We start from the raw sequence: 19,457 nt of genomic DNA on the forward strand, positions 1-19,457 counted from the left end.
GCAGCAATTAAGAACGAGTACTTCAAATACATCATTCAAAGTTAAAACATCCAAAAGCTTCACTTCTGTGGCAAGAAAATTACTGGTACTGCTTGAACACAAGCAATTTTTACATCATATAAATAGAAAAGAACAAAAAGAACAATAACTCCCATTACATGTGTATCAGGTGTATTCTTTTTTCAGATCATGACAAAAATGTTGCCATTCATACACCTATGTCAGAAGGTCATGTACTTTTATGCATGATTATAAACATTTGTACAAGATATGCCGCAAAACCTAGTTCTTTTAAATTTCACAGTACCTAGACAAGTACTGATTGATGCTCTTCATGAGTATCCAACTGGTGTGACTACTGGGCATTGTGATGTATGGAAATGTAAAGATTGTATCCACTATTTCAGGTCAATTTGTTAGTGTTGATGACAAAGATTTCACTTTTACCCACACTTCACAATGCTTTTCTTTGTATAATACAATCTACCAACATATTTTGCAGAAAAAAAAAAGTTCCACAACACATAAACCTTCTTGTCTACATGTCACTATCACATGTGCACCATAAAATAATAATAAAAAAAAAATAGGGAGGGGGTGATGCAAGACAAGGACAGATAGACTGCCAAACATAGGCCTATGGACACATTGTGGGGCATCAAAACATATGTATTACACATGCTGAAACTGATTCTGCCTTGATAGGGACTTTAATGTAGTGGAGATCCACCTATGTAAATCTGAAATATCAAGGGCTGAGAGGACATTCACAGGAAAGTCTGGAAACTTTGAATGCTTCCGCCCTGCAGTTTCAACAAAGATGTCCTCATCATTCAGAATTTTGGCCAATGCGTCCACATCTCTGTGGCCAGTTTCCTGCCTCTTTGCCGAGTCTTTCTTCACGCTAATCTGTGCATCCACATTCGTCAGTAAGTCATGCACTATTTGTGCTGACCGACTAACCCTATCAACACTCTGCTGTGTGATATGTCCCCGTAGTCCATGACAGCTCTCCTTAAATATCCTATTTCTGTGCTCCATCGCTCTGTCCACTTCCACATTACATCCAATTTTCCCTTTGGAATTGACAAATCTGTTCCAGGTTAGCTCATATGCAAGACGTGGTGAAAGGAAGCATTTTACCTGAGCTAAAAGCCGAAGAATATGGAAACTATACTTCGGTTTATTTGCTGCTCGGCAATGTAACAGCAGGAGTTTGTATAATCTAATGATACGCTCCCCATCCCCCATTTGTCGCGCATCATTGAAGTCATGTGCTAACATGCCCATACCAAGGGCACACCTTGTGTAATTGAATACCCCATCTTGGTTTGATGGATGCTGATCCTTAGGACCTGGAGCCCCTGGGTGCTTGCTCCTCTCGTGTTTGAGAAGACCTTTCCTTGACATGTATTTTTTCCCACAACTGCTGCAGATCCACTCATGATGATCCATATCAATCTCAGATTCTGTCGGGAGCATGTATGTGTCCACAAACTTTGACATTGTTGCCTCAGCATGTTGCTGAACATTACCATGTTCCTGGAGGTTGAATCTTTGTTTGGTTGGCTCAGCTGAAATATCTTCCAGTCCAAAGTAATGCAGGGCTGCAGCAAGAACCAGGGCAGTTGTAAATTTCATCATCAGATCTGCAGCAGCATTGATATTGTCCATGGGGTTTGTTGTGACATTCCGAGCTTGCAGGAAATTGCGCGCAGAATACAGGGTACCTGTGTCAGCCGCAGATGATGCGTCATAGAGGTGCTTCCAAATGACCTGCATAAATAATGAGAGAAAAAAAGATGACGAAAACAAGATTATGGGGAAAAATGATTAAATGATAAAATGATCCATTGAAAATAAGAAATAAAAAACATGTTCTATTACAGACAGAAACTCATCTTTGGCAACGTACTTTGGCAAACCTCCCTAACTTTTGAAGGGTTGGAAGGGGGAGGGGTGGGAAAGGGTGAAGTCCACCCGACCAAACACTTCTCCAGATCATTCCAAACAACCGCATCTAGATTTATTTCATAACTAATTTTATTAAAGTCTGGAACATCTTTTGCAACCAAGACTACGAATACAGGAGAAAACTAACAAATTATTCTACATGTGTGTCAGCACAAAAATCACTCAATTTTTTTAGACATAATCCGTGAAATATATGTTGTCGAAAATGCAAATTCTCGCAAATTTTATTACAGTCTTGTATAATGCATTACATGGTCGTCACAGCAACACGTATTCCATAGCTATGATCTAAAGGTTGTATCAAAACCTGAATACATCAGACTGATTAGGACAAAATGTCACTCACATGAGGAACAGTGGTATGTATCTTTTTTACCCTGAAGAAAAACACAATATGTATATTGTATTTGCTTTGTGTATTGACAGTACTAGAAATAGCAATAATAATGTCACAATAGAGGAATGCATTAAATTTGAATTAAATTGAATTTTGAATTAAAATCAAGGCAATTGGCATTTAATGTATTCCTATTGTGGCATTATTATTGCTATACATACTTACCTTATAAAAATTGGCAAGGGCATGGAAATCAGCAATGACTGGGACCAAGCCTTCCATCCTTCTGCTTGGGGTGGTTGAGTTCCTTTGCTGCTCAATGCAGTTTGATTCCCTCTCACATGTTAGCAGGTCACCTGCACTCAAGATCCTTGTTGGATGTGATGATGCATCTCCTGGCACATACGCATGCATGTGATGCAAAATTTTCAGGATACCCTCCGACGTGTTTTCGTTTTCCATTAGCACTCCAAGGTTGACCTGGCATTAAAAAAAAAAAAAACAAAACAAAGAGATTCCAAGAAAAAGCATGTCAATTTAGTTTTTATTTCAAGTTAAATTATCAAAGAAAGTGAGGCTCTAATGTAGCATGTGTAAATCACTAAAAAGAAAAATAGACGGAAGTTTTTTCTGATATGAATCTTAAACAAATCGTTTTAATTTTTTGTACAACAATTCCAGATATTCATGATAAAAGTGAAAAAAAAAATTAAACACTGTTTATTATAGTATGATTTTCATGATAAATATAAATTCAAACTCTACTCTTTAAATGATTTAATCAAACATTTTTTCTTTTTGTGCAACTCCAGATATTAATGGATTCCATGTTAAATATTAAAACAAATAATTATAAAAGCAATTTGACATTATAAAAGGCCAGGGTATGCAAATTATTTCCTAAAATGTAATTCATACAGTCAGGTCAACATTTCATTAATTCCATCTGTCACTACTTAACAAATAAAGACGAGTTTTTACCACTTTTGATTTTTCCTTCATCTCAGTCATATGGTCATGAACTATAACTTGTGGCAGCAGATCCATCATGGGCTTCAGAGATGGTATGTGCTCTGCAATCATTCTTGCTGATAAAACCATCCAGTCATGTTTCAACTGTGCATTGTCTTGCATGTTTGGTAACAAGTCTTTGTTATCGAATGATTCCAAAGTGGCAACTGGATGTGTACAGGGAAGATGCCATGCAGAAACTCGGTGCTGCACTGCCATCAACTGAACCATATGATGGTCTTTCCCGAAGTTTTCTCTTGTAGGGTGTCTTGCCCTCACCACCATATCAACATTGTCCATAACAAGTTGGTAACTGCTTGTTCGGGTAGCATTCAACTCATCTATCTTTTCTGTGTCACACATTGTTTTGAAGACTCTTTCTTTTTCACTGTCTTCATGAACCTCCATAGCCCACTGCTTAAGGGGTACATCATAGTCTTTGCCGCATTCCGTTTGAATTCTAAGTGTTGTATCATACGACGAGCTAATTCCTTTGGCATTCAATCTTCTGAAAGTCGATTTTTTTGCAGCACCTTCCTTCAAAGTCAGGGCATTCAGAGCTTGATGAGCATTCATGTTCTGGCTTCTGCAATTCAGCAGTACACCCGCAGCAATCATCACTCTTGGCTGCAGGCTTTCTTTGGTTTTTCTGATGTTTCTCTCCACACGTGGTGCTACAGCAGCAGTCTGTAAAGCGGCAAAAAATGTGGGTGCAGTCTCTTTTAATTCCTGCTCCTGCTCCTTGTAATCAAATGAAAGCATATCATCCACAGATGAGCCCCTAAATGCAGATTTTGTTGTTGCCCTACACATCTCAGTCACCTCATTTTGAATTCTTACAGATATTGCATTGTCCACTTCCTTTTGTGCAATATCCATGGCAACCACCTGTTTTACTGCTGACATTTCATCCCCATGGCATAGTGCTGCAGCCACACCATTCCATGCAAAAGGCAAGGTTTTTCTTCTGCTTGTTCTGCCATCGTTGAAAGCCACCTACAATTACAGACAAAGAAAAAGAAAAGAAATAAGAAAATGGCATTTGCTTATTTTACAGTATACACACACACACACACACACACACACACACACACAAATCATTTATATTCAGTGCACAATATGATGCCGATGAAGTGCAATTTGGGGGTATTATTTTCCTGCCTACAAAGGCTCTCTTATTTGGAAAAAATCAAGCATGCATCTTTGTATCATATGTAAAAAATACATAAACTTTGGGGAAATGGTTAATACATGCATTTCCATGTCCATCAATCAAACCTTTCATTATCCAAAAACAGATCAAAGTCAGAGTTTAATTTTTGAACACTGAAGCTTTATTTTGAAAGTTTTAGCTTCAAGTACAATGTATGTGTATCCCTGGCATTACACTAATCCTCATGTTGCATCTTTCCAGATTAGTGTTGTCTCTCTTTTATAAATCTGATATCTGCTCCAGATATTTGAAAATGAATGAGCCATCTTTGTTATTGTTGCTGTTGTTGTTGTAGTTGTTGGTCACTTCATGATTTTAATTTCACTTTCATATTTTTGTCAAATATGACATTTACTCAGATTTCTAGAATATAAAAAGAAGCAAAGTGTATGGAACACATCTAAAAGAATTACAGATAAAAGGAAATCAATACACTGTCATTATTACAATTCTATATTTTAACATAAAAATTATCTAAATTGAATTAAGGCATACCTCTGAAGAAAGGGAAGATGAGGCTACTGCTGCTGGTTGGTTTTCATCTTGCTCCAGGAACACAATCCGTCTTTGCGATACTGATGCTTGAGGTGAAGCAGTGAAGAGTTTTTTGCTGTGATGCTGCAAAGAATAGGATAGAAAGACTCATGATGGGTCATTTTCATTCACTCACCTCTTACTTGCATTTTGTTTGAACTAGATTTTCTTTTTTTTTTAATGCTCTTGAAACTGATAGGAAAATTAATGATGGAACTTGAAATATGATACAGTTCCTGTTTCTGCATGTACAAGTCTTTGTGCAAACAGTGTTCTATAGTCAAACTACTGTACTAGTATTTTTTAATGAGGGGTAACTATATGGATTGTACAGCAGATGTAGGATTTTTTTTTTGTCATTGCAAATATATACAGAACAGGTGTTACTATTCTGCACAAAACCTACATCATCAACCCCCATATGCAATTGTATAGTTGGGCTACACTGTACTATACACAAACAAATATGTAGCACCTACATTGTTTTTTTCCATTGGACAAAATCAGTATGGGTATTGATTATTTGTTTTCCATTGCTATTATTATTATTATTCAGCTTATTGGCAATCAGACTTGTACCACAAAAATGACCAAATAATGAGCCATTTCACAAGGAAGTTTTATACCTGGTATATTAAAAGTATGGTTGGCCATTGCTGGCTTTAAAAAATGGGTTCCTTCTTTTTTTATCAACTTTTAAATATGTGAACAATTATGTGAAATATTTGTGGGTGTGATTATTTACAATCACAAATATCCCTTTAAAAGGTGCGATACAGATACTGCAAGACAGCAGTATACTAGTGACCAATGTAACACAGTGCTACCAGTAGTATATTTCACTGCCATACTTTGATTTTATTTCTAAAGCATTTGTTTACAAAAGCCTTGTGACTTGTGTGAAGAAGTGTTGTATATTGCAGTGCAAGTTGTAGGCCTACTGTTTCGATATTTTTTTTTCTTCCAAGGGATCCCTGGCCAATACAGGGTCCACGGGGGGGGGGGGGGGGGGGGGGGATTATTGGAGATCCAGACAATGACATATCTGTAAGTGTAATATACATTTCTGTCTGAGAAATAAACGGCAAAGCCAAAAGTCGTCATCATTTTGCAAACATTAAGTGCAAGGTGACTATTAAAGATGTTAATGATGACATAGTTGATACTGATGACATGCTAGACAAAGAAAATATAAATAAACAAATAAGCTCAACTTTTATCTTCTTTAATCTCCCTTTCCATTATACTAACAAGTTAGGGCTACATCAGGTCAAATGATTTTTGGGGTTTCGTTTTGTTCTTTTTTTTTAATATAGGCCTAGGGCCTACGGTGAATCTTCATGGTGACACAACCTGCCTTTGCCCCACCTCCACTTGTTTGTGTGGATACCCTAGACCTAGACTTCAACTTTTTTTTTTTAACCAAATGCTAAATGGCTTATCCACCTCCTCTTCTTCTATTCATGATCAGAGTATTCATGACGTATAGGCCTAGAACTAGGCCTATATATCTACACACTAAGAAGTGATTAAATGTAATGCCTTTTGAATGGCATATGGGGTTCTAACGTTAGTCGAACTTGTTGTAACAGGTATCAGTGACAGTGGCATATTTTCTAGGGTCGACGAAGTGGTAAGACTTAATAAAAGAGTGGCATACAGTTTAGCCAACTGGCATGAATTATAGGCAGAAATCATTATATTACTAATTCAGACGACCGGTCGGGTTGTAACCTGCCACAAAGGAAAATGCAGAACACATCAGACATGTAGAAACTGTCTAGGCCTACCTTTGTTGATGGTGTTCCTGGTGAAAGCAATGCACGTCGCTTTGTTCTTTTACCCACCGGCAACGGTGAAGACATACCAATTGGTACTGCGAGTTCGCGTTCAGCATGATCCTTGTTTTCATCTCTGGGCGTACCACTACTAGTACTAGTAATGGTAGTGGATCTAGCATGTTTCTCCTTGGTGGTGATGTAGTTTCTCTTCAGTACTTCCCGCAGTTCATCTAGCTTTGAAACGTTGTTTATTGAGCTGATGCATTTTCCACACAAATATTGGTTGTTAAACTCGTCTTTCCAGTCAAATATGTCCTTTATTTTAGCTTGCAGTCCGAGTCTGATGACTTTGGTTGAATTTACCTTTACGTAATGCTTTGTTGTGACCAGCTGCACATTACACACCATGCACCATCTCAGCAGTGAGCTCGCCATAGCTGCAAGTTGCTTAACTTACTCCAAACACCGTTTCCACAGGCATCATCACTTCTACTACTAGTACTAGTCCTCGCACATTTCATTTAAATGCACTAGATCAAGGCGAATCATGTGTTTTGGGGACAGCTCGATCCTTCCAAATCTCTGAATCACACAATAGTGAAAGTATTGAAACGTCAAACTTTCAGCCAATGCAACGAATGCATGCAACGCAGTATGCACAATGCATCCAGGGGTCAGCTCATTCAGCTGTGACAACACACTGTACAATGTAAACAGGATTTGCACAACACGTGCACGACGGATACTGGGTCGATCAAGTTACCGATCGAAACGTCCTTGAGTGTTTTGCATATTCATGATTTGAGCGGTGCGCCAACCGTTACGTCACTTATTATGACAGAGGTTCCACGCCCACTGTTTGCCAACTTCGTCGGGACTCTTTTTTTCGGGGGCAGCAATTTGTGGACTCGCGCGATGCGTGGACTGTCGCGATCAAGAAGACTTCGCGCTACCGCCAATGAGGGCGTATAAGAGAGTGAGAAAAAAAGAAAAGAGTCCCGTATCGGGACTACACGACTACCTGCCTTTGTTTGGCTCGCCTGTGTGAAACACACTGTGTCAACAATTGCATACAATGGCACATCCATAGAACTGGTCTCCATCTTTTAACACACACACTTCTAGTTGGTTTGCTGCTTTTTGATAACAAGATTCAGCCAAGTTGATACCCCACCCTCCAAATTTGCCTCTGTTGTTGTCAAGTTCTAGGCATAGCCAAAATTTGAACCATTTCCAACCGTTAGAAAAGTTAGTTTCACCATAAGTTAGAACTAGTGGTGTCATCCTATTTGCTGGGCAGATAGTGTGTCTGCCTTAATTGTGTGTGAGGGTTGAAAGATACAAAATATTAAAGATTGAGAGTTTTTTGTACCCACATAATAACTACAATGTATGTAAAATCAACATCACAAAGACGGGTTTGTATAATGTTTGATGATTTAAAAACACTGTGATAGACTAGCCTATCAGACAAACTTGGCCTTGAATTGCTGTGAATTGTGATGAGGGGAAAGATTGGGGTCTGGTAGTAGTAGACTATTCACTGAAGATACCTCTAGAGAACAAGTAACGGATCGATTTGAACTGCAGATTCATTGTATACATGTGGCTCTGTTTATATGCGGAAACCTGATCTTGGCACGAGTCAAAGTCCAAACCCATATCACAACATGCAACGCAGTACCATACGGATCAAAGTCCAGGTTTGGGCTCTAAAGTGTATAGAAATCAGAGAACTTGGTGTGAACTCTTTTTTTTTTATATGTATCCACCAAGGAAGACAAGGCAAAATTGCTCCAGAAAGATACTGGGTGTACAAATGCAGGGAAAGAAACGTACAGGGCCCATTCCACATTTGGAAATGTTGTGAGGACAGTAGACTTTGTGTTTTCATCCACACTGCAAGGAAAATGTGCAGTGCTACCACACTTTAGAAATTTGCTAATAATTTTTCACCATTTTGGGCGTGTGCGATTGACTCAGCAATCTCCATGCAACTATTATGTCACATTGACAGTTGACTGGCCATGTCATTTCGGGGGGGGGGGGGGGGGGGTCTGCGATGGGAGAAAATCAATTCCATGACGTAGAAATGATAAATTATACATTTTGTGCATTTTATCACTACAACTGTATGTGTTCATGTCACAGGAACAGGCTTCAACATACACTTGCACACATGTACAGGTATGACCCTGCCAAGTTTTAGAGCATGCCTCCTTAAAGTACAACGTACAGTGTAGCTGTATGTTATTTCACAGCTGACCTCTGACCTTTGACCTAAAACTTGTTCACGTAATGCACTGTACCTGTCATGGAAATTCACGTACATGTGTACAATGTAAGTCGGCATTCAGCATGCAATGCATACTATATGTACAATACTTGGAACAGTCATGAATCACTGACAAATGCTCCAGTATGGGACCGTGTCCGCACAGTAAACTTTCTAATTAATATATATGTAAACCCAAAAATGTGCTTTGCAAATTTACCGAGCCGATTTACAATTACTAAGTATTTAGGCCTATGATCATGTCTGTTTGTAGGGAACTGTTACATTCTGCATAGCCAAATGTACTGTGTAGGCCTACACTGTACATGGTACGTACATGATTCCATGTTGGCTGTGATATGAGGGAGGTTAATCACTACATAATAATTGCTACACTATGTGTGTGTGTGTGTGTATGTGTGTGTACGGTGTCCTTGCTAGCAGGTGCATTTTGTAATGTGAGCCTCACATTCTCTTGAGAGTCAGGTGTATTCTCAGATTCATTAGCTTGTCTGCTGGAATCGATTTATGCCCACATCATTAATCTCCCACTGATCACAGCCAAACTCTCACTCGCAGTGCTTGCAGAGAATGTACAATGCACCATGAATGCTGGTCGGAGAAGAGGGAAGAGAAATATAAATGTCACCCGTGTGCTGAAATGAATAATTTCAAGTACAGGCCTACACCTTCATGAGAGATTTAGTGAGAGAGAGAAAAAAAGATATATTGCTGTGGAAGCCTTTAAAAATGGTGCAAAGTGGAAATATTCTCGATATGGAAATTTTCATGCATTTTACGCGACATGAAACCTACAATGTATGCAAGAATAAAAGCACATTAATTTTTTTTGGGGGGGTCATACAATGTTGTATGTACTGCTATTTTTTATTTTGATTCCATGGAATTAGAAATACTTGAAATTGATCTTACCTGGCTCAGGGAGAAAAATTACTCGCACTTAAATTTTCACTTGTACAGTATTGCGTCTCTTAATGACATGAAGGAGGATATTGTAGAGTATGTGAACATAAAATACGAAAATTAGACAAGAATTTGTCCATTTTGTTCAAAAGAGAAATGGTCTCCAAGTGATTCATAACTTCACATTCAAATGCCCTTAAAGAAATGGCCTAAAAACAAGTACAGTTGAACCTCTCGTATCCGGACAAGTCGGGACTGGGGCTCATCCGGATAAGGGATTTGGCCGGATAAGGGAGACTCAATGCTTTATACATGTACATATACATACACATGTACTGATGTAGCTCATTGTAGTACCATATGTAGTAATGTGTATACTGCAACCTTTTCATTGTTACATTTGGGGATGTTTCGGGAAGTTGAAATGTCTGAAGGTAAGCAATTTGGAAGGAAATTTGATGCAATGTATGTTAATCATATTGGAAGTACATTGTAATATGTAATTCATGTGTGTTTGGGTAGGAGTTCTCAAGGAGTTGGGAATCCCCCTTTCTTCCCGTAATTATTTAAAAAAAAAAAATCACGGCGAGATTGCGTCCGGATAATAGAGAGATCCGGATAATAGAGGTTCAACTGTATGCATCATCCCTGATATTAAGTTTTCATCACTTTTTTTTTGTCTTGGAATTCTCTTTTCCACCGTTAGTCATTCAAAATCACACAGCCATGCAGCCTGCTCATCGTGAAATATATTAATACCGTCACATTGAGCAAACAAATTTCTGCTGGTCTTTTGCCAAGGAAATCTGTGGTGCTCCCGCCTGGAATCATTCACACTTGCTGGTATGTTCGAAGGCCATATCTGCAGGTGTGTTGCTACTTTGTTGCACATTATATCTTTTGATTACCATGCCAGCATATTTGCAAGCACACTTGATAGTTGTATATTCATTGGGTTGCTTCACCTCAGTCGACCTAACATACTGTAAAACATGATGTATTCGCGGCATGAATTTTTCGCGAATTGGAGCCGACGCGAAATGCCACTGTCATTCAATTCACATAGTGTAGACACAAACTTTCGCGTGCATTTTAATTTCGCGAATCTTGGCGCTCACGAAATTCGCAAAATTAAAATGCACGCGAACATTCCTCGTTTTACAGTAGTTAGCCATTGTCACCATGGAGATTGGATCGAAATACATCTGTACAGTGTATGTGAAAGAAAATATCAAAAACAAATAGGGCCTACTTTTTGAGTGCACAGGCAGACAATTACTATTATTTCCAATGGGTGGATATCATTTCTTTGCGGATCTGGTAGCAGGCTCTTCAGTACACCTTTACAATATAAACTCAGTGCATGTGAATTTATGGAATGCGGTTTGCCTGCATTGGTTGATATTGCTATGCTGGGCAAGCCACTGGCAAGCTTTCTGGCTGTCTAGAACCACCCTTCATATAAAGTTCTGCATAAAATTTGGATATGATTTAATATCCCATGTTATCAAACTGGCCTATTCACCAGGCCCAGACTGTGAAGGTACAGGGCACAATTTGTACAAATTTGAATCAACCCTTTGATTATGTTCAAAATTTCTTTGTGACAAGAAAAACTGTTTTTAAGACAGTTAAAACTGCGGATTTGATTGCAGTTGTTTGCAGATTTGATTGCAGTTGTTTACAAATTTGATTGCAACAGTTAACAAACCCTGATGAAACCTAAAATTCCCTAGAATTTACTACGCTTGAAAACATTTGTTGCTCAGTGAGATAACTTCCATCTATGGTAGTCTTCTTCACACCAACGAACGTTTCACATGTGTGTAAACATTCAAAGAGAGATCTGAATCGATAGTTCTCAAGTTCAAAATGGTTATGGGTTTGTTAAAATCAGGTAAAGGTTCTTTGAATGTGGGTTTACTCAGAAGATGGCTCTGAAATTCTAGAGTAGTTTAGCAGTCTTGCCGAATTCATGATAGCGGGAAAGGAATTGTATCCGTTATAAAGATGCAGCTGAAATCAATGGTTTCTACAATTATCCGCTTCTTGCATGCAGAACAGTGGTTGGTATGTGAAAGTGGAAACAAAATACACTTTCTGCCTCCCATGATGTCAATAAACTGTTGCACACCACAATACCGCAATGCCACAGTGCAGAATTCTTGGTAACTTCTTCATGGGTATTGGATTCCTGTATTACATTCAAGTTACAACAGATGATACAACATAACCATAAAGCTTCTCATGTTCATAAGTCATAAACAGGTTGATGATAGGGGATATCCCCAATGCAGAGATTGTAGTTGAAGAACTTAAGTGAAAGCAGTTATCACCAAGCTTGTGGCCAAACCTGACACCACCAGTGTGCACTGGATAATTCCAGGCAAGTCATTAGAAGCTGTACGGTACCTCAAAATGTTTGAATACAACTTACAAGCCTAGTCTCATACATAAGATATTATTGTCTTGTGTGTTTTAGACAAAAACATGTTTACATACATTGTGAAATGTAATTATTTCAAGACAGAGAATTATTTTTCTTGTGAATGCAAGCTGCAGTACTATATGCACAAAATGGGAGTCGCCCCAAGCCATGCTCTAAACTTCTGACTCAAATTGAAAGGTGCAAAAAAAAAAGAAAGAGGAAGAAAAATGTATTTATTAAAGGGTGTGTACAGTTCTGGTTGAGGTGAGGATTTAGCTTTTAACGTTTTGCGAGATGTTCAGAAAGCACTCTATGAGATGTCAGAGAGCATATAATTCTAAGGGGTGTCAAAAGTTTATTTGATGAAAATCGGTTTTGAAATGGCTGAGATATCCAATAACAATGTGAAACAAAGAGATCATAATAGAAGGCGTGGCCCGTCACCTTTTATTATTATCACTTTTTTGGATATCTCAGCCATTTGAAAACCAATTTTTATCAAATAAACGTTGAATCCTTCTTAAAATTACATGCTCTTTCATACTTCATAAGAGGTTTCTCATTATCTCACTTAAGAATGTTCAAAACATGAATCCCCACCTCAACCAGTACTGTACAGTCCCTTTAATCCTTGATGTTATGCAATGTGTGCACAAGCTTCTTATGAATAAAGCAATATATGTCCAGTCATCAGTGATACAGTAATGTGTGAACATGCCCAATGAGGGCACACACAATAACATAAGATGTAAATGATTATAGGAAGTCCTTCCCTTCTTTTACTAGATCTTTCTTCTTTTTTTTTTTCTCTTGTGTAGAAAATAAGATAGCTGGATATTCTGAGTAACTCAGCATTTGTCATGGCATTTGCTTTTAGGGACATGTGACATGAAGTAAACTCTGTGGGAATATCAAATCTACTTGCCTTTGTGATGCCACTAAATGAACTTTCATTGTGGTATTAAAAGTTGTTAAGTAGGTGCTCTATTGTGCGGAGATTAATTGTCGTGTGAGCGTGATACGAAACTAGGAGAAGATCTCTTGAATGCACTTTCGTGCCGCCCGTCCGGCAACCCCCCTTTGTTTCGGTCAGACAGTGACTGACCATCAAGTCTGCGTGAATTACACGGGCGAACGCTTCAGCGAACAAGGCGAAATTGAAAAACCTGGTGAGATGTGGGGGGCGCAAGAGAAGGAGGAGGAGAGTGTTGGTAATGTTGGATGAGGCGATGGTATATTTTTTACGTGCTATTACCGATGTGGAGTACCCCATGGGGGGCCATCATGCCAAAAGACACCAGCTCATCATAGATACAGGGTGTGGCTCACTTCACATCATCTTCATTTTCATCGAATGAGTAAAAGACCGAGCTGTACCTCATTGCATTTTAACCTTTATACATGTACTTTATACTACATTTTTTTTTTGGTGTGTTGTTTGTTCGTTCTTGTTTGCACCGTATATTTTCATTGAATGAGTAAAAGACCGAGCTGTACCTCATTGCATTTTAACCTTTATACATGTACTTTATACTACATTTTTTTTGTGTGTGTTGTTTGTTCGTTCTTGTTTGCACCGTCCCTGTAACCTCAGAAGGTATCGCAAAGGATAGAAAGTGGCACAAGGTTTTGATCTCAGCAGGTAGCCCAGTAGTTTTGATATGAGCTGGCCAGGTCAGTAGCCTGCTGTTGAATACTGCTTTATTAAAGAATTTTAAAGCTAGACGCGAAGATAATTGTGGTACTACAGTACGCAATCTACAATTGTACATTAATGTGTGTTATTTTTTTGTGTGTGCATGTGTTTCTGTCTGTCTACATGTTTTTGCATACATGTGTGTGTGTGTTTGGCTTTGTCTTTGTGTATCCATGTGTGCATTTTATACAGTGTATGTCTACAGTATATTAGTGTGTTTGTGTATGAGATTGCATGATATTTAGGCATTATATTTCATCTTTTAAAAAAATTTATGAGATACAGTGGTAGTACATTTGTATGTACAATGTATGCCTGTTGAAATTCCAGCTTCATTCTGTTTGGTGTGTATGTGTGTGTGTATGTGTGTGTGTACGTGCACTAATACTGTATGTTCACATCCAACACATACACTTGTGCCTTGTTTCCTCAAGTTTGGTTTCACAGGGTGTATAGTACAGGTTTGTAGTTGGAACCTACCTCACAATATGTCTTTGGCTCAATCAGTAAATGTCTACTTGACTTGTGGATGCTCCCGAAATAAAATATTATGATTATTTTCATGATTATGTTAATTAAGTGCCTTTATTGAAATGGCTTCCATGTATTCTGTGGTAAAGCCAGAATAGTGTCAACTTGTTTTTATGAGAATCTGTTACATATCTTTATTAGAATAGATAACATTCACAGCAATGATTATAATTCTGTTTTATTTGTATTGGTACAGTACAGGTGTATTTGTGCTTTTGTGTTTGTGTCATACAGACCAAAAACTATGTTTGCTACACTGTAGCACAGGCCTTGTGTGTGACTCAAACATATTAATGGTGAAAATAGTACTATAGAACAAAATAAATCTAGAAAGATATAAAAGGTATACAAAGTTGTATTGAGTATAAGCTCATGAACATACTGTGCTTTATACCTGCACCCTGTAAGATTTTAGTGTACCTCTGAGATGGAAGCAACAATAAAGGCCCATAGCTTGAGTCCGTGCATGCACATGTAATATAAGTGGAATGAGAGGAAGTGTGCCCCTTTAAGCAGGCGATACCCTCCCTCCCCTGGCAGCTGTGTGCATACCAGGTCATCGCTAGCCGCTGCATAATGTCCGCTGAGTGAGCTCGTTCACTCCCCAATTGCGGCATACGAGATCCTCGCCGTTCGTCTAGTGACTGGATACCCAAGATAGGAGCATAAAGGGAAGAGGAGGATGGAGAGAGAGAGGGAGAGAGAAAGAGGGGGAGAGATGGAAAGAGAGATGGAGGGGGAGGAGAAAACAACAACAACAAAATCCCAGTCTCATCATGCATGAGAGAGTAGAGCAAGTAACTGTGGGGTATTGTTGAACATTTATTCTCGTCGGTACATTTATGACCGCTGGACTCTTTGTTATTATTTTTCTAATCATTTTATATAATACTGTGTAACTGCACAGCTGAGCTGAGATATTATAGGTTCATGTTTTGTTGTGATTGTTGTTGCGGATTTTTAATACCGGTAATCAGAAAACGTCCCGCCGAGTGAATTACATACCATTCGCTGTTGGTGTTCCGCTCTGCAGCGGCATCTTGACGATGACAGGAGCTAAAAACAGCTGCCCCAGTAACCGCCAGCCATAGCCAGCAACAAAAAAAGAAAAAAATGAAGAAAGCAACGAAGACAGGGAGACCATACATCCTCTGTGCTTAAATCCGTGGGAGGGGCACGCCATATGGAATACATGCTCGGTGAATGCAACATACATCCTGCGTGCACATGTGCCAAGTACATTATATGTTATCCTCTCCCTATCCCCCCCCCCCCACACCACCACCTTTTCTTGATTTATCATGTGACTGAATTGCCTTCAAAGCTACATGCACGTGTGAGGCTACACAAAATGCATACACATGTACATGCTTGTGTTTAGGCCTGCATACATACCCAATGTCTGTGCTTTATTCTGTTTATATACAGGGCGTTCCCGTTACATTGGATACAGGTTACAACAATTTTTTTTTTTTTTTTTTACAAGGAGAAAAAATTCATGTCCTGAGATTATTACCACTAACTGTATAGTACAAATTTCCCTTCAGTAATAACAAAAATACAACAAAAGAAAACTGCTGGTCGCAAGGACCTTATTAATTAATGTAAATTGCCAGTATATTGTATGTAGTGATTATATGAATGTATACAAGCATCTGCAGAGATGCATTTGAAAGACATGCTAAAAGGCACATTTCCTGTATATTTGTTTACACTGTAGTGTATGCTAGGGTTCGCTGGTCGCACAATGTGAAGTTTGTGGTAGATTGCAAGAGGAAGACGTGCGCTCATGATACACAGTAGGATCAGTAATGGCTCAAATAGAAAGCAAGAAAAACAAGAAAAGGACAACATCAAAACTGCTAGTTTTTGTTGTTGCAGGAGATACTGTAATCCCTCAATGTAAGATTTTGACTTTAAGACTGCACTAAGACCAAAATTTTTAGCAACTGAAATATTGGCAAATTGTCTTTTATGAACAAGCAGAGAAACCAACTGCCCCACATAGTTATAACCATGTTTGTAGCCCTACAAATATCCAGTGTGCATGGCTCATAGTTTAACTCGTAGGCAACCGTTAGTTTGGTACCTCTCTTGTTAAATATATATCTCTGTCATCAATCCATTGATCCCTCTTCTAACGGATGATGCTCCCAAAGTGGTCATTACCATAATGGATGGAACATACTCTAATGGATCACTCAAAACCGAGGCTCGGTTTACCATTGATGCACGTGAATGTACCTGGCTGGAAGCTCATACTGGATTGAAAGCTCAAAAAAAGAAAGAAAGAAGTAAATATAGAAAACCAATACTGATGTTATTTTTGGTATGACATCTGTCTCATGTCGTCCATCATCCTGGTAGAATATTGAACATTAGGGTCTGCAAATTATGGTGCCCGATATATCTTCACACTGACAGTAAACATGACTGAGCAGTGAAACTGCCATTTGCCTGCTGAACATCACATCATTCTCTCTTTCCTTCATTTTTACAATGAACAATGGTTTGACTTGACCATGTGATATGAGAAAAAAAAAAGAATATTACTTGCATGCCTGCAATGGGTATGTGGACAACTGTACAATAGGCCCAAGATGATACTGTATCCATCAAGTACAGTACTGTATTTCGGGAGGGTTTTATTTTTGTGAATTTTGCATGTCAATTGCTATGTGTGAATTTAGGTATTCTAAAAACTCCAACATTGTTTAGACTATAGTGTGTACAAACAATTCTCCCTCTATTTCAGCATTTTCCGCCTTCCTTTTTTATTAAGCTCTTTTTTTTTTTGCAGACAATTCCTGTTTGTCTTTTTTTTTTTTAAAGTCTTCTCTCCTTTCCATCCCCCTACCTGTATGTATGTATCAGACATATCGTCGCTGGGGTGACAAGACCTCGTATCTCAAAAATGTCAAAAAATTTTTTTTTAGCTTAATGGTCAAATAATGGGTCAAGTGATGTCTTGGCCAAATCCTAACTGTCTTACTCCAAAAATGAAGCCACCATGACATGTCAAAGAGAAGGCTTTCCCATTCACTATAGTGCTTTGGCCGCCATGTTTTTTCGCTCTCCTGAACATTTGACAATTTTGAGATACGAGGTTTTGTCACCCCAGCGACGATATATAAGTTCTCATGTCTATGGATCTCACCAGTAGTGCATATGATATGAGGAATTAAGGGATATTGACACCATGACAAATTGCAAGAAGTGTCGAGTGTGTGTGAATTGCACTTGGGAACTGGCAAGTACTCTCAGTATCATATATTGTAATATGCTGTATTGCCCATACCCCTCCCCCACGTAGTGTGTGTATGTTGATGACTCTGGACAATCAAGTTCTCACAGAGTTAATTAAAGGCACCCTTTAGCAATACAGTACTGTACGTGTAATTCTACTCTGAACAATCTTGAGCTGCGTCATCCTACAGTGTCTGACACCACATTTATACAGGGCATTTGGAGTGCTCTAGGAGCACTTCTAAACCGGTACCCCTCTGAACTGTGTATGAACAGACAGTTAGGACCTGGAGCACTCTCAAGTTATGCCCCTCCCAAGCCTAGGCTCTGGAGCACTTCTGAAGCGCCCTAAAACTCTGTATAAATGGTCACCATGTGACGAAAATTGGGGATTTTCTGCCACTATAGGGTTCAGACTCCAACTTATATTACAGCAAACATTACACAAAGTCTGATAAATATCATAGTGTTTTGTGTGGTACAAACATGTATTTCTGGCAAAACGAAAGATGGCATTTAGCACGGTTGCCCAAGAACTTTCGCGTAATGCTTGCTGCAATTTTTTTGTTGTGTTGTGACTCTCCGAAACATCCTAATTCTTGTCCCTCTTCTGGTTGTGCGTGAGAAACATTAACAGCGTGCAGATAACCAGCCCAAGGTTGAATAATTGTGCCTTCGATAGCATAAAGCCAGTAATGATACTGTACAGGAGCTCGGTAATCACCTCTGCAACATTGCAAGCACATGGTGCCAGCGAAGATGCTACGGAAATAGCACACTTCGCTTGCCAATTAGCGTCCGACTTGGCAAAACCAGCCCAGAAAGTATTTTTGGAAAATTTTTTGATCGAATGGTGCGCTACTACGTGTCCTCACCAGCAAAATTGGGTGCTATTCTCAGATCGAGCTATTCCCTCTGTGCGTGGAAAGATTGCGTGCTGTATTTCTGTATGACATATTACAAAACATGAATTGGTGCGGACCCAGTTCAGCTTCGGGAGAGAGTAGGGGATGGAGGCTACCCTGGTTTTTTTTTTTTTTTTTGGGGGGGGGGGGAGGATGGTTGGAAGATGAGGGAATAGGAAGGGAGATGGGCTGGGAAGAAATGAAAAAAGGGACGAAGCCGTCAGTCCTGTTGTTTGCGCAAATACGAATTCTGTCGGCCATTCTGGATGGCATTTGTCAGAAAATAACCACACTGTCACAATTTGTTGTTCATTTTTATTCTACCTCAGTATGAATTTGCATCCAAATTTTGTTGTATTCAGAAAGTCGTTAGCTTCTTTATGAAGCCCCAATTTATCTTACCTACTCTAAAGCCGCGCAGGATGTTAAATTGGTTACACTTTCCTGAAATGAAATAAGGTTTGTTATTTCAAAGGTGTGTTATTCAGAAAATTTATTAAGGTTTGTTATTCTGATGTTAATCGGAAAATGAAAAAAAGTTTGTTATTCCAAAGATTCATTGATCTGAAAATGAAATATTAAAGGTTTGTAATTCCGAAGGT

The 19,457-nt window shown here is 38.8% G+C and overlaps 2 protein-coding genes across 2 annotated transcripts in view; one reads left to right on the plus strand and one right to left on the minus strand.

Moving 5' to 3' along the window:
• Nucleotides 1-19,457, plus strand: part of LOC140245362 (disco-interacting protein 2 homolog C-like) — a 180,750-nt gene that overhangs the window by 15,682 nt on the left and 145,611 nt on the right. The gene's annotated exons all lie outside the window — the stretch shown is intronic.
• On the minus strand, nt 673-6,981 carry LOC140245515 (uncharacterized). The gene is made up of 5 exons (XM_072325082.1): nt 6,937-6,981; nt 5,031-5,153; nt 3,293-4,318; nt 2,537-2,791; nt 673-1,776 (listed from the first exon to the last, which is right to left on the minus strand). The coding sequence occupies exons 1-5, from the start codon at nt 6,979-6,981 to the stop codon at nt 673-675; spliced, it is 2,553 nt and encodes an 850-aa protein (XP_072181183.1).

The sequence above is a fragment of the Diadema setosum genome, chromosome 22, assembly GCF_964275005.1.
Source record: "Diadema setosum chromosome 22, eeDiaSeto1, whole genome shotgun sequence".
NCBI lineage: Eukaryota > Metazoa > Echinodermata > Echinoidea > Diadematoida > Diadematidae > Diadema > Diadema setosum.